At 39.7% G+C, this 15,096-nt stretch overlaps 1 protein-coding gene across 1 annotated transcript; it reads left to right on the top strand.

Moving 5' to 3' along the window:
* The first annotated feature begins 1,600 nt into the window (after positions 1-1,600).
* On the top strand, positions 1,601-7,285 carry ramp2 (receptor (G protein-coupled) activity modifying protein 2). The gene is made up of 5 exons (XM_037688623.1): positions 1,601-1,604; positions 2,869-2,934; positions 3,035-3,064; positions 6,778-6,955; positions 7,036-7,285. The coding sequence occupies exons 1-5, from the start codon at positions 1,601-1,603 to the stop codon at positions 7,283-7,285; spliced, it is 528 nt and encodes a 175-aa protein (XP_037544551.1).
* The last annotated feature ends 7,811 nt before the right edge of the window (positions 7,286-15,096 follow it).

Raw genomic sequence — 15,096 nt, 5'->3', positions numbered from 1 at the left:
AAAACATGCTGAAATGAGCTAAAAACATGCTGAAATGAGCTAAAAACATGCTGAAATGAGCTAAAAACCCAGCTGAAATGAGCTAAAAACATGCTGAAATGAGCTAAAAACATGCTGAAATGTAGCTGAAAAGGAAGAACAAGTCTAAATTAGCAGCAGAAAGCAGAAAGAACACGTATTTACTGAATTTGGTTTAAATAAGCAGAAATGAGCACAACAATAAGTAAATTAACTCTAAAAGCTGAAATTACTTAAACAATAGCTGAAAAGAAGCTGAAAAGGTAAAAAGAAGCTTAAATTACCAGAAGGAAGTAGAGAGAGCTTATTTTTTTATGAATTAGGCTGAAAAAGCTTAAATGAGTGCAAAATCTGTAAAATTACCCTTTAAAGCTAAAAGTAGCAACAAAAAACAAAAAAGGCAGCTGAAATAAGTGAAAATAGCTTATCTATGATGAAAGGTGCATAACAAGCTGAAATGAGCAGAAATAAGTTATTTAGGCTGAAAGTATCAGAAAATACCACGAAAAACTTGAATTTATCTGAAAACAGCTGAAATTAGCTAAAAATGCTAACAAACTAGCCAAAAAGGCAGAACGAGCTTCAATTAGCAGAAGAAAGCATGAAGAGTATGTTTATGTTATTCTGAAAGAAGCAGAAATGAGCCCAAACAAAGTGGGAATTGTCTGAAAATAGCTAAAGAAAAAAAAAACTAGCTGAAAAGTAGCTAAAAAAAAATCAGAAAGAAGCCTAAATTACTAGAAGGAAGTGGAGAGAGCACATTTTTGCTGAATTAGGCTGAAAAAGTTAACAATGTGGAATTAGCAGAAAAAGCTAAAACAACCATAAAACAGCTAAACAGTAGCTGAAATAGCAGAAAAAGCTTAAACTTGCATAAATAAGCAGAAAGGATTAACAAGTTGAAATTAGCAGAAAGAAGTTAGAAGAAGCACTAAAATATTGGAGTTAGCAGAAATAATTTAAAACAGTCATAAAACAGAGGGAAAACAGCTGAAATTAGCTGAAAGTAGCAGATTTTTTACAAGTTTGAACAAGGAAGCTGAAAGAAGCTGAACCAGAACAAAATGTGAAAGGTTGTAAACAGCTCTAAAGATCTGAAGGATGTCAAATGAGCTCAATTTATTATGAGAAAATCAAAAAAGGCTAAATATTTCAAAAAGCTGAAGGTGCACATATACCAAAAGTCATAGCGTCCGACTCCTGAACAAGCTGAACGTTTTGATAGATATGTTGAAATAGCACAAAAACTGTGGCACGAGAAAGATGCAGAAAAACACGTACGGAAGAAAAATGGATGTGAGAGCTTCATAAACATTCACACAACAACAACGACCCAGTTCATTAAAGGCATCTGAAACATGTTTTGTGCTTCTCACTGTGGACAAATCTGTTAATTTGTGTAACCGCACTCACTTAGCAAGTCTGATATTTAGCAGCTCTTTGTCTCCATTGCATTCATCAAGTTTTGATGAAACTGAGCTCCGTAAGTCAAGTGAAATGAAATGCGGGAGCAATTTTGGCCAAAGCTTCCTGGCGTCTTTCCAAACCCAGCAGCTGAGCGAGAAGCCTTCTCCCTCTCGACATGAGTGAGCGCTTCACTTTCAGACTGGGTGTCCGTACTTAATGCGACGTTAAACCATAGATGGTGGGAAAAGGCCACGTTGGATGATATACACCACAGCATAGATTGAAAAAGTGCATTCCTTACATAAGTCTAACGCTGTAAATCTTGCAATCTCTGCAGCAACAAATCCAATCAAATGTGTTGCCAAATAAAAGAAAATCAAACAGAACTCAGCCAAATTTTTACATTTGATTTAAAGCTGTAAAACTTATGTTCAGATAAAAAAGAACAACTTTAAAATGACATCATCAGGTCTGCATTTATCTTACAAACTAAGCTTCTACTTGTAAACCTGCACTATTTCAAAACCTGGTGCTTCGAAATGCTTCAGGTTGTGTAAGAAACCACCTCTGAGGGGAATTTATTCCTGAAATCAAATCATTTTAGTGATAAAATCAAAGCTAAAGACAACGAGAGAGGGAGAGAGGAAAGTGGAAAAACAATTCTTGGAACTCTATTCCTGTTTGAGAAATATAAAAAAAGGGAAAGTGATGGTAACTTGGGTTCGAACATGATCAGAGGGTCACCCCACTCGGTGAATCCGCCCAGACTTGGAAACGAGGGTTTCCTGTTGTTTTTTAGAGGCTTCCTGTGAAAAAGGTTGAGATGTGTTGTCCCGGCCCAGCTCTCAGGATGGACAGAGCTTTGTTGGGGAAAATGACAGCCACCACAGTCTCTTCTGGTTTTTATGGGAGTTTAGCAGCTCTTCTTATTTGGGGTGAGTGAATTCTTTTTTAAAATATATATATATTTATCTGTTGCTCTTTGGTTCTCCTCCTAAAAGAACATGAGGTGTTTTTAAAAAAGAAGCAATTTAGTTAGTTTAGTTCATTCACATGGCTGGACTGGACAATTTCAATAAAACTGATCTTCAAAACAAAGATTTTATTGTTTCTTGGAGAGAATAACGGCACTAAGCCTATTGTTATTTTAAACAAATCGTGTCAAAGCCTGAATTAGATGTTTCACTTCGGTGTGAGAGGAATTCTTGTAGGTAATTTTAAAAGTCTCTAAATAAACGAGGACTTCCTTAAAGAAGCGGGAGACAAAGAGAGGATGCACTGACCTGCCGAGTTGCCACAGCTTCGCCCGAGTTTATTTCCTCTGCACGTTCACAGCTTCACGGTCCCAAACGAGCAGGATCTGGTTGGAAAAGTGTTTCAGTTTACGCAAGTGTTGTTCTTCATGTCAGCATGAATTCTACTCATTAGACTTTCTCATTCCAGGATGCTCAACAGTGATCTGCCTGGTCAATGACAAAGGAACAGTGCAGCCGGTCACAGCAACTACAGGTACTTTAAAGACTTTTTATATAATCATAATAATAATAATAATAATAATAAATATGCATGACCAGCAATATTCTACTAACACAGCATCCCTTCTATATAGGTTACCCCTCAGCACATGAAGAGACTATGAGTGAGTTTCAGCATTTTATTTTATTTTTTATCAACTGCGTTCGTGTTTGTCTGTGTCTGTGCACATTTGATGAAACGTGCAGAAAAAAATAATCATTGGATGTGAAGCTACAACTAATTCAGCTTTAGCGGCAGTTATTTATGAAGATAGCTGCCTCAGCTAGTCAACCTCAGCCAACACAGAAACGAGTATAACTCGGTCAATTTTTACAAAGATTGAGCTAAAATTTAACGTGGAGGTAGCTGAGAGTCATTCGCAGCACATACGCTGAGTGTGCATAGCGTTTTTTGTCGATTTGAATAAAACGGCTAGAATTCTGCAAAACTCCAACATGAAGAGGTGCCAGTCATTACTCAGTGAATGTTAAGTATGCATCAAGTATCGACCGATCTCTGAACTCTGTATTTTAGCTAAGATTTTAGAGAAACTGATCAGGTCAAGAAGTGTTTGGACTCATTTAACATCTCACCTCCACATCAATCTGGTTTCAGGAAGCAACACAGCACAACCACTGCTTCACTGAAGGTTTTTAACGATGTTGTTGAAGCACTGGATGCTGAGGATTATTGTGCTGCACGTTTCTTAGACCTGTCTAAAGATTCTGACTCTGTGGATCAGAACATCTTGTGTCAGAAGATCTCAGAACTGGTTTCTCAGAACACACCATTGGTTGGTTCTCTGACTATCTCTCAGACCGGAGGCAATGTGTTCAACATAATGGTACTTCCTCCAGCTATCTAACTGTTAACATCGGTGTACCACAAGGTTCAGTCTTAGGACCCAACCTCTTTACAATCTACATAAGTAATGTAGGTCCGATTATTCCATTCAGGCCGACAACACGGTTGTTTATTGTCGAGCTAAAACAGCTGCTAAGGTTTTTCAGTTTTTACAGTCTGCGTTCGACATCATCCAGTCAGATTTGTTTAATCTCAAACTTGAGTGGTCGACTCACATCTCTCTTTTAAGCCTCATGTCGAAAACTTGGTAAAGAAACTGAAAGTTAAACTGGGTTTCTTTTTCAGAAACAGATCCCGTCTAACTCTGAATGTTAGGAAACACCTTGTATCTGTGACTTTCCTTCCCTCCATTGATTACGGTGACATTATTTACATGAACGCTCCTACAAGAACCTGCAGATGTTGGATGCTGCAGATGTTGGATGCTGCAGATGTTGGATGCTGCAGATGTTGGATGCTGTCTATCATGGTGCACTAAGATTCATAACTGGCTGTGATTATCGTACCCACCACTGCACCCAGTATTCACTGGTTAACTGGTCACCATTAACTCCACACAGACTCTCTCACTGGTACATTTTCATCTTTAAATCACTTCCTGGTCTGCTGCCTTCATACATCTCCTCCTACATGTCTCTGTGTGAGTGCAGCTACAGCGTGCGCTCTCAGGACATCATTACCTGCAGTGTTCCCTCAGTGAGGACTGAACTAGACAAAAGGACCTTCTCCTACTCCGCTCCTGTTTCCTGGAATATCTTACAAAAAGATCTGAAGCTCTCGACCTTTGACCTCTCTAAGTGTCTTCAAACATCTGATAAGTTCCCGTTTTTATTTTTCTACATCGCCTTATAATCTAGCTGTTTTTTTTTGTTTCTTTTTAAATATAATTTCTTCTCTTTCATTTTATATGACTGCATGTTGTTGTCTGTGTTCTTTCTTTAAATCAGGTCTCTCTGTAAACGAGTCCTCGTGGCTCAATGAGACTAACCTGTAGAAATAAAGCTTGTATTAATTAATTGTGTTTTTTAGGATTATTTCCTGACCACAGCCAAAATATGTACCAATTTTTCATAGAATCCTAAACAATAACACAGAAAAACATAATTTGGGTTTAAGATGCTGTGTGGTTCCAGACGATGTGTTCTGGGGGGGTTGGATCTCTTCTTGAAACTGATGTGTTTAGCCAGTCTTGGACAGAACAAACCCAGAAAACAGAGCTCAGAGAATCTGGTTTCTGCCAGGACATCTCCTCGGGTGTACTGTCGTTTGAATCCAAGATAAACTCCTGGGGAGGTCTCTACCAGAGAGGGCTCGACAGCGGTAGATATGAGGCCCGTAAAGGTTTGGGGTTAAAGGTTAAATGAAACCTCATTATGAACAGCCCCCCCCCTCGACTGCACTTCCTGACTTTGTTCGTCATTCACCCCACGCGACGTCAGCGATCAACGCATGAACTCGGAGTTGTGAAACAACTGGAAGTTGGAGCGGCGCCCACTTCGCTGTTCCTCATCCTGTGCCTTGGTTTTATTTTTTTGTTTTTTCTTTCCCTGACTGTCCCCCAACCCCTTTCTCTTGCCAACACCCCCAACTCTGAGCTCCTCCTCTGCTGAAAAGACACATTTCCTCATGTCATTACTAAATCAAAATGCTGCTCAGCAAACAGATGTTGCATGTATGAGGCTCAACATGTGGATTCTGTAGCTTAAACTTCACGAGGCAGATTTGAGTTTGTACTGAATCAGCGAAACAGCCTCTCTTGAAAAAGATTTGAGAAAATATTCAACAGATTTACCACAATTATGACACAAAACCAAAGATTTTAACTCCAGCCGAAACATAAAAAGAGTTCCGGTCAGTTATGACTTTTAACTTGTTTCAAGTTTGATCAAATTAAGCTAAATCTGAAATTGTGTCTGTGCAAAACACCCCGCAGTTACATCCTCCCCAAAACGCTAAGCCCTAAATGTTTACTTATGTTTCCTATTTGGCAGAGGCGGCCCAAAAGGCAAATAAATCACATGCTGTGAGCTGGCCAGGCCTTCGACTGTGAGAAACTGAGACTAAAAAGCAGAACAAGAGTTAAAGAGTAAAGGGTTTTCAGATGTGAGTCCAGCCCCAGCTTGGGTGTGCTCCTTTCATTTGGGAGAATAGAGGACAATCTTGGTTCCTCCACCCCTTTCAAAAAGGGAGAAAATCTTGAAGAAACGTGAGTTGGAGAGGGGAAGAGCTGCTGCCAAGGCGCAGGGCCATCACACAGATCTCAGAAGAACATCTGGTAACCGCTGGTAACGTTATTTGGACATCTGTTAACCGAAGATAATCCTGCCGGGCTTCCTGTTATGCCTCGCCGTGCACAGTCTGAGAGCTTCATCACTCGGGGAACACGCACCTTAATTCTTTTTTTTCTGACATGAAGGGAGCTGTTGGTTTCTTTGGGGTATTCCTCTCCTTTCTCTCCGGTGAGTGTGTGGTCTCTCTTCTGCAGCCGGCTGCACAGTTGTGCTGTAAAACAGATTCACCCGGCCAGAAAAATTCTATCAACGATCTCACAGTACGCACTTGAACGGAACGAGCGTTTTAAGTTCACTTTTTACACGTTTCAAACTTGAAATTGTGTTTTTTCTCTCGTTTAGACGTCCTTGGACACACTCCCCTGCCGACTGGTAGGTGACATATTTTACATTTCATTCATACATCACGCTGGGGTTGCGGTGGCGCGGTGGCGCGGTGGTCCCTGTTGCGGTCTTGTAATCCTGAGGCTAGCCCAAGTTGAGTCAGGAAGGGTATCCGGCGTAAAACACATGTTTCACGCACGTCTGCTCTCTGTGGCGACCCCTGCAGAAGCAGCGTTCACACAATATTCTGCAGGGACTGAGTCTGTAACAAAAGTATAAATTGGAACTAAATCAAGTTTTTTTTAAATATGCCCATGTTTGATTTTTTCTAATGAGTTTCTAACTTTAATCCTTGCAGCCTGTGGGAATAATTCTCATCAATGTACGGAGTTGTGTGAGATTTGCGACGAGGTGTTTAACGGTCCAACAATGACGTGCCTCTCTGCGCTGTTTGAGCACATGTGCCTGCAAGACTTTAATTCTGCAATGACTTCGCTAAATGACTCGGACTGGTGTGTCTGGGGTAAAGTGAACAGGTAAAAATATTTAATGATCAGTTCGTTAAATAAATGTTTTCTCGTGTCACGCTCACTTGTCACGTTGCGTTTGTCTGCAGTTTATACAGCGACTTGAGCCTCTGCACAGAGAACATATCTGACTGTCTCCGGATCCCGTGGCCCAATCCACTGGTGGAGGAGACGTTTGTGAACATCCATTCCCAGTTCTTCCAGGAATGCTCCACAGAGGAGTTCAGTGACCCGCCGCCGCCTATCGTCTTCGCCCTGGTGATCACTCCCATCTGTCTGATCCCAGTGATGGTGAGCCTGGTGGTGCTGAAGACCAAAAACGGGGATGGCACCCCTTAAATAAAACCACTGCCTCCAGGACGTCCATCCTAGGACTGCTGCTTCACCTGTAAGACTGAATGTTTCTGACAAGCTTACATTTGTCTCACACCTGAGGACCTTGAAATGTCCTTCAGCTACAAGGAGCCATGTTGAGAAACCAGCTTAGAGTTTGTTGTGTGAATGTTCATGTTCACTGTGATCCAGTTTTCTTTCATACATTGTTCGGCATCTTCCTGCCATGACTTTTGGTGTTGGTGCAACTTTAGCTTTTTGAAACATTTAGCCTTTTCTGCCACTTTTTCCCTCATAGGAAATGAATCGAGTTAATTTTAAATCCTTTAAATCTTCTAATCTGTTTAAAACCTTTCACTCCTCCTTTCACATTTTGTTCTGGTTCAGCTTCTTTCAGATTCCTTGTGCAAATAAAAAAAAAAAAAGCTATTTCAGCTAATTTCAGCTGTTTTATGCTAATTTCAACATTTTAAGCTGAATCCACTTTTTTTTACAATCATTTAAACTTTTTTCAGGCTAATTCAGCACAAATGTGCTCTCTCCAGTTACTTCTAGTAATTTAAGCTTCTTTCTGCTATTTAAGCTACTCTTCAGCTGTTTTTTTTTTTTTTAATTTCTGCTTTTTTCCAGATAATTTCTACTTTTTTGTGCTAATTTCTGCTTCTTTAAGTCTAATTAGGCACAATGGCACTCTCACTCTTCTGGTATTTTAAGCTTCTTCTAGCCTTTTCAGCTATTTTTCAGCTTTTTAAAGCTAATTTACATTTATTTTTGCTAATTTCTGCTTATTTAACCCAAATTCAGCAAATATGTGTACTTTCTGATATCTTCTGCTAACTTGGGCTTGTTCTTCCCCTTCAGCTTCATTTCAGCATGTTTTTAGCTAATTTCAGCTGTTTTTCAGCAATAAGTATTCACACTGCATTTTTGCCGGAAATGCAATCCCTCTAGTTTTATTTACAGATTAACCCAGTGATTGTGAACTGGGTGGTAGACATCTCATTTACTGTATCTGAAAAAAGACTTTGACAAATGTTTTATTTAACGCCTTACTGGAAAAATGACCAATGACTGACTCAGGTTGCACCTGGTATGTCAAAGAACATTCTTTAATTGTACTGGGAATATGTATTCAGGGTTATTTTGCTGACAGAGGCTCGAAAGCTGGCAAAAAGTTAAGTTAACACGACTCTCCGTACGACGTGTACTTTCAAAGGTCCTCATTGCAAAGTATGAAGTCAAACGTTGATGATGTGTTGTGCAGATATTTTTTTACTTTATGATTTTGTTTTGTGTCTTGTCTCCACAAATTTGCAACGAGTAACTTTAAAACACGTGTTTTTGTTAGAACTGTTCCATTTTGTCCCAGTCGATCTCTGATCCATCCCAAGTTTGATTTGTTTCGTTCAAACGCGTGGACGGAGTTATGTGAGCGTGTGGGTGGTTCTGGGTCAAAGGTGAGAGCACGACGGGCACGGTGAATGGGCGTGACAGGAGAGCTTCATCCTGGTATTGTTTCTTTTTTATTTTGTTTTTCCTCACGTCTTCCTCCTGTCTGAATAAAAACTGTTAGATTGATGGTGAATTAATTGATGGAGAGTTTATCTCCGTCCAGACAAAAGACATTTAATTTGTCTTGGCGACGTAGTGATTGATGACAAGAAGATGCGCTCCTTTGCTCGCACCATGATCGTTTGGTTATGTGATGTTAAGTTCTGCACGACGATAAAGCCACAGCAAAGGGCTTTCAGATTCGAAAAGGAAAATGTGTATTTATACTTTGTGTATTCTGTTATTGTCAGGAAGTAACTGGACTTTAAGGCCTGAAAGAATAAATGCTGTCTGTTCTCACACCTTGTCCTGTGCACATGTTGATCTATTTTCAAAACTATTAAACCTACTTTGTAGACTTAATTATAGTTGACTGCTCGTTTGTTCTCATCTGTTTCGGTATAAAAGTCCCAGCTGAAGTTCGGCTCAAGTTTTTGAGGATATATTAGCAGGGTTGCTGCATCATTCTGCTGAAAGTACCTTTTCACCTTTGTCAGTATTTGATTAAACACTCCTGTCCCCTGAGTGTTGAACAGATGGCCGAGGGTGCTCCCCCCTTCCTCAGGTAGTGTTTCAATGGATCTTCAGCGAGCAGTATATTGTGCTGCAGTTTCTATGCTGTGCGAGTCCTGATGTAGTGAAGGAAGCAGTGACAGCAGCCATGTATCACACCCTCATCTGGCAAGCAGCACTGCAAGTGTGTGTGTGTGTGTGTGTGTGAGCTGGAATGGGTGGAAAAGTGTGTTTGGTGACCTTTCTTCCTCTCTAGATATCGGGTCATCCTCACCACCGCCCGTTTCTGATCTCATCCAAGTTTGTGTCCGTCCTTGCTGTTTTGGCAAATCAGACGTCATTTCTGATGCAATTGAGCAAAATGTGATAAACAAGGAGGAAAATTATTTTTTCTAACTTATTATTTGCTTAAAAAAAACCCAAAAGAGAACAAAAACCTCAAAACAATATGTGTGTGGCTGATGTATATTTGTCAATACCAAGGGGGGCCTCAGGGATGTTGCCCCCTAGTGGCTGCAAACGTTATTGCGCTAACTGTGTTTTTTGTGGAGGATCGTTAGTGAAGTCCAAAAACAACACCAAAGACAAAAAAAGAAACTTTAATTATAATGAAGAAGCTACTTTAAAAAAAAATTATTAACAAAAATGCAAAGGTCGAGACATATTTAAACACATTTTGACCACATGATCATTTCAGTTATTGTAAAGTTTGAACCAACAAAAGACCAACAACAGTTTTATAACACAACTCAGTGAAATGATGCCATTACTTTGGATTTATGGATAAACAATCACATGAAAAGTACAAGCAAGAAGTTTATTAAAACTAATAAAAAGGCTGAAATATGCTTTGTATGTTTTAACACACCTGATTTTATTAAATGGGGCTTCTGCAGAACTCGAGGGTGTGAGTTGGTGCACGGAAACACCTAAACTTGAATTTAAAGTGTCACATGAGCTTAAAACTCAGAAATGTAGTGGTTTTTCTAAAAAAGTTCATATTGCACATGATACTGTGATGTGTCATGGACACCTCCTCTCTGCAGTGCCAGCCTGTAAGTCTCAGCTGCACCTTACGTTGCGCTGGTTCTGGGAATAAGAGACTGTTACGTCCTGGACCAGGTGGAGAAGTATCAACTGCTGCCTGCTGTGTCAGACGTGGTGGGACTACAGCTTTACCCAGTGAAACCAGTTCAACAGCAAGAGCAAGAAAACAAACGCACCTTGGAGCCACTTACTTATTTATGAGTGACTCTGTCTCATCCACCTTCGTTGCCTCAGCTAATATGTTTTTTCAACATCTTCTTGTACACACTGGAGCTTTGCCAGAAATTATGGGGTAAAAAAAATGCATTCACTGATGCGAGTTATTAAAGGTGACACGAGTAATTAGTTTTCAGTTTGAGAGCCAGGCATCTGGCTCAGCCGTGTTGGAGCTGACCCTTCAGCTGGTTGACGCCACGCTGGCAGCAGCTTCGAGTCGCTTCGACATCAGTGCTGCTCCATCACTCAGAACAAACTCACAGAAGTGAAGAGCAACCTTGTTTCACTGCCAGCTCAAAACTGGAGTGATTCTAAATTAAAAATGTTCTCACTTCTCAAAAGGAGGTGGAAACGAACAAACATCAACCTGAAGGTCACTTTTATTGATTTGAACAAACGTGTTGACGTCTCAGTGCCAGCGAGCACCAACTAATGGAACCAGACTAACTGTTCAGAGCTAATCCAACATTTTTCATCACTTTCCTTGACTGATGAAGCCTTCTGGATCGAAGGCGAAACGTTTCAGCACACAAAAAAGAAACTGTCCAGATGACCTGACTGAAAAATGTTGGATTGTGTACCTGGATTCTTGAGCATGGACTTTGTTGTTCAGAGCTAACTAAAGTTTACACGTTACAGAGTGTCTTTAAACAATTGACGCTAGCTGATACGAAACACATCAGCTAGCGCCAACTAATGATACAAATAGATCCAGATTAATTGTCTGGTATGAATTAAACTCATTAATGGACCAGAAATAGAATGGGAGGCCTTTATTGTCATTATAATTAAGTACAATGAGAGCCACTCCTTTTTCAGTGCAAACACGCTTAAAAACATGCCTAAAAAATTATAAAAATATAACATAATATAGATATAGCACTATGAAAGTAAAAAATACAATTTATTTCACAATTATATAAATTTGAATATTCCACATTATGGTTAATTAATAAAGCCAACCAAGTTGAACATCGTCTTACACGTTGGTTCTACTGTCCAGCCTTTGCTCGTTACATCTCCAAGCAGAAAAAAAAAAGGTTAAATTATTTCATCTGGACGAGTTTCTTTAAGGGAGAAACGTTTCGTCTTCCATCCTGATGACTTCATCACTCTGTGGTCCAGCTCTGTCCCATAAGTATCCTCCACTGCTGTTTCAAGACAACCTCCTGTTGGGATCTTGACTGCTTCTGAGAGTCCAACAGGAGGTTGTCTTGAAACAGCAGTGGAGGATACCTATGGGACAGACCTGGACCACAGACTGATGAAGTCATTCGGATGGAAGACGAAACATTTCTCCCTTAAAGAAACTGGTCCAGATGAAATGCTTTAACTGTTTTGTTGTTATCACTGAGCCTACAAATCCCAAAGCAGAGGTCCAATCAGATCTGATCATCTTCTGGCTTCAGATGTTGAAGACTGTGACGAATGAAACAAAATTTCACTCAATGTTTGATCAAACCAACCCGACCGATGACGCAGCAGCTGAGTTACGATGACCGTATTTTTCGGACTATAAGGCGCAGTTAAAATCCTTTAATGTGATCAAAAATCAACATTATGTATGAAAACAGACCCGTTCATTGATTATTGCACCATATAATCCGATGCATCTGAAAAATACGGTATTTGATTAATCTAGGACTTCTTTTAGTGTTTGATTAAGAGAGACAGGAGAGGACTGGACTAATCTGAAATATAATATTTAAACAGTTTGCAGACGTGCACCGGCTGGGTTGTGATGACAAGACTGGACTTTATAGCTCTGGGTATTGATGACACAGAACAAAGTGAACAGTAATCTAAAAATACCTGCGATAAATTAGATATAACAATGACTTGATTACCTTGCTGCCATTAGTCAGAAAAATGAGCCAGACAGTTTTATTTAAAGATGCATAAATAAATGCATAATCTTAGGGTATACGTGCACAATGTTTAAATGTGTAATAATTGTTTTATATCGACCTGGAGCTGAAAGGAAAGTGATAACGTGGTGAACACAACACAAACATCATCACCTTAAGCTGTTAAAACAGAGTTGTTAGGAAACAGCATCCAGCTAAAGCTGAGCAAGTTTTACATTTATTTTAAGATGTGTTTCTGGTCCTTTTTAAAATTATAACGATGCTTTTTTATCACTAAACTTGCTGCTGATTCTGGGTAAACAACAAATGGTGAATTTACAGAGACGTCGTCTTTAGACATGGACAAAAACACAGAGGAAGCTTTAGTTTAAAGACAAAAGAATGAAATGAAAGTGAAACGTTACAAAATAAGATTTGAGTTTATCGCTCGACATGCTTTAACATAATACATTTCATCATCCGAATCAATAACAAGTCATCTTGTATTGAATTTAAATATTGATCGCTGTTTTACCACATTGATTTTCTGTAAAAAACCTGATGACGAAGAACAATGTCAGTCTTTTTTCCTCCACATATCTGGACTGTTCGATGATACACGTGTTTGCTAGAGGTTCCAGAATAACAAGCTAACCTGGAGCGATGATTCCTACAGCTGCCAGGAATAACACGACTCCCAACCCTCTGGCATCGACTGAAGAAATATTGGAGAGTTTGTGAAATTTCACCTGCATGAATCTGAACAAACAAACAAGAACAAAACCATCAGTGGAGCTCCATCTTCTTCTTCTTTGCTTTTTCTTATCTTTCCAGTAATAAAAGCAGAATGGGACTCCGGTGTCCCAGCCTGACACACATCAGGACACATAGTGGACTATCAGAGACTCCCAGACCTGCTGGGCGTCCAGATGTTTGCAGTTTGGAGGCAGCTGAGGAGCAAACAGAAGGACGACCCATGTGGGGTCAGAAAACGAGGTTATTCTCTGAAAAGCGAACGTTAGAAACTTTAGAAGTGGCTCAGAGCTGAGCAACTTTTCCTTTGCTTTGAATAAATCTTTTAGTCAAAATGTGCTTGTGAGACGCAGCGCTACATTTATTTAGAGGACGTGCCTCTAGATGGCAGTCTGAGAGAGCACATCCTGCAGCTGGAGACAAACGGCACTTTGTAAATGGGTTTCATGTTGAAAAACATCTGTACAGTTAATACATCCATCGTCTTTTATCTGCTCCTTCATTCTGGGCTGTGGGGGTCACTGGTGCCCATATCCAGAAGTCACTGTGCGAGAGACCCTGGACATGTCTCCAGTTCATCACAGGGACACATAGAGACAAACGAGACAACCATTCTCTCTCTCTCTCACCCAATCAGCCTAACATGCATGTTTTTATCTGTGGGAGGAAACCAGAGTACCTGGAGAAATCTCACACATGCACGGAGAGAACATGCAAACTCCACCCAGAAAGGCCCCCGGTCGAGATTCAGTCCGGTGACCTTCTCACTGAGAGGAGGCAGCTGTACCAACTGATCCACCGTGCCGCCCCCGTGAACATATTTAAAGGAAGAAGCAGCTAAAGATAATGGATGGATGGATTTCAGAATGATTTTTAAGGAAACCTAAACTAAAATAACAAAAATGAAAACACAGAAAAATAACCTGCGTGCAAACACACAAGACAAGTTCATTGTGGTTTACAGGTTCTCCCTCCTGGTTGGGCTCATCTCTTCTTATCTCTGTGTTGAGCTGCTGTTTGTGTTTGATCAGCTGATTAGTGCTGCATTATCTTTCATGGGGCACTTCCTCAGTCTACGAGGCTTTTGACCAAAGTATTTTCAAAGAAAAACAACTTTTCACTGCTTTTCTTGGTGACAAACAGCCACAAAACTGACTTCTTACTTTTCATTAAATGGGGAAACAGATTTTCTCATCTTTACTTCTTTAAAATATAAATCTTACTTTACTCCGGGAAATTTTTCTCTTTTCATTCTAAAATTTGTGTAAATTATAGACATGCATGATATTGGATTTCTGGCCAATATCCCAGATGCTGATATGTTAAAACTTATTTGGCCGATAACTGATACCAATTCTGATATTTTTCCCACTAGACCTACTTACAGAGACTAAAGAGCTTTCTCTGCCGTGGAAATAAAACACTTCATTATTCTGCACGCTCTTTGTCAGTTTGGTCTGCTAACAAATCCAGATGCCAAAAAGGGGCTGAAGATGATGCAACACTTCCACTTGGATTATGTTTAATGTCAAATTTATTCATGACGTTTATTCTCTAACACAATGACAACACTCGAACAGTGCACATTTGTAAATTTTTACTAATCTAAACTCAACCTGTTCACAAGTGAAAAGTGCATAAGTAGTAGTGCATTAACTGATATACTTGACATAAATTGAAAATTAACTTTAAACAGAAGCCTAATACGTGGTTATACAACTTTAATGATCAACTCAAATCTCTGTAAAATCTGCTATGAGCAAATAAAATCAAAAGTGCAAAAAATGTTGTGAGCGTCTTTCCTTTGTCAGAACATAGACTCTTAGTTTATGCTTACTTGCTACTATCTATCTATCTATCTATCTATCTATCTATCTATCTATCTATCTA

The sequence above is a fragment of the Nematolebias whitei genome, chromosome 15 (genome assembly GCF_014905685.2).
Source record: "Nematolebias whitei isolate Nwh7 chromosome 15, NemWhi1, whole genome shotgun sequence".
Classification (NCBI taxonomy): Eukaryota; Metazoa; Chordata; class Actinopteri; order Cyprinodontiformes; family Rivulidae; genus Nematolebias; species Nematolebias whitei.
Note: the sequence above shows the minus strand (reverse complement) of the source record. Positions and strands in the feature narration are given on the sequence as shown.

Bases quoted from the DNA above. Each gene is read 5' to 3' on its own strand.
- ramp2 (XM_037688623.1), top strand. The intron at 2,935-3,034 runs GTACTTTAAAGA...CCTTCTATATAG, and splicing joins GCCGGTCACAGCAACTACAG to GTTACCCCTCAGCACATGAA. The intron at 3,065-6,777 runs GTGAGTTTCAGC...TAATCCTTGCAG, and splicing joins AGCACATGAAGAGACTATGA to CCTGTGGGAATAATTCTCAT.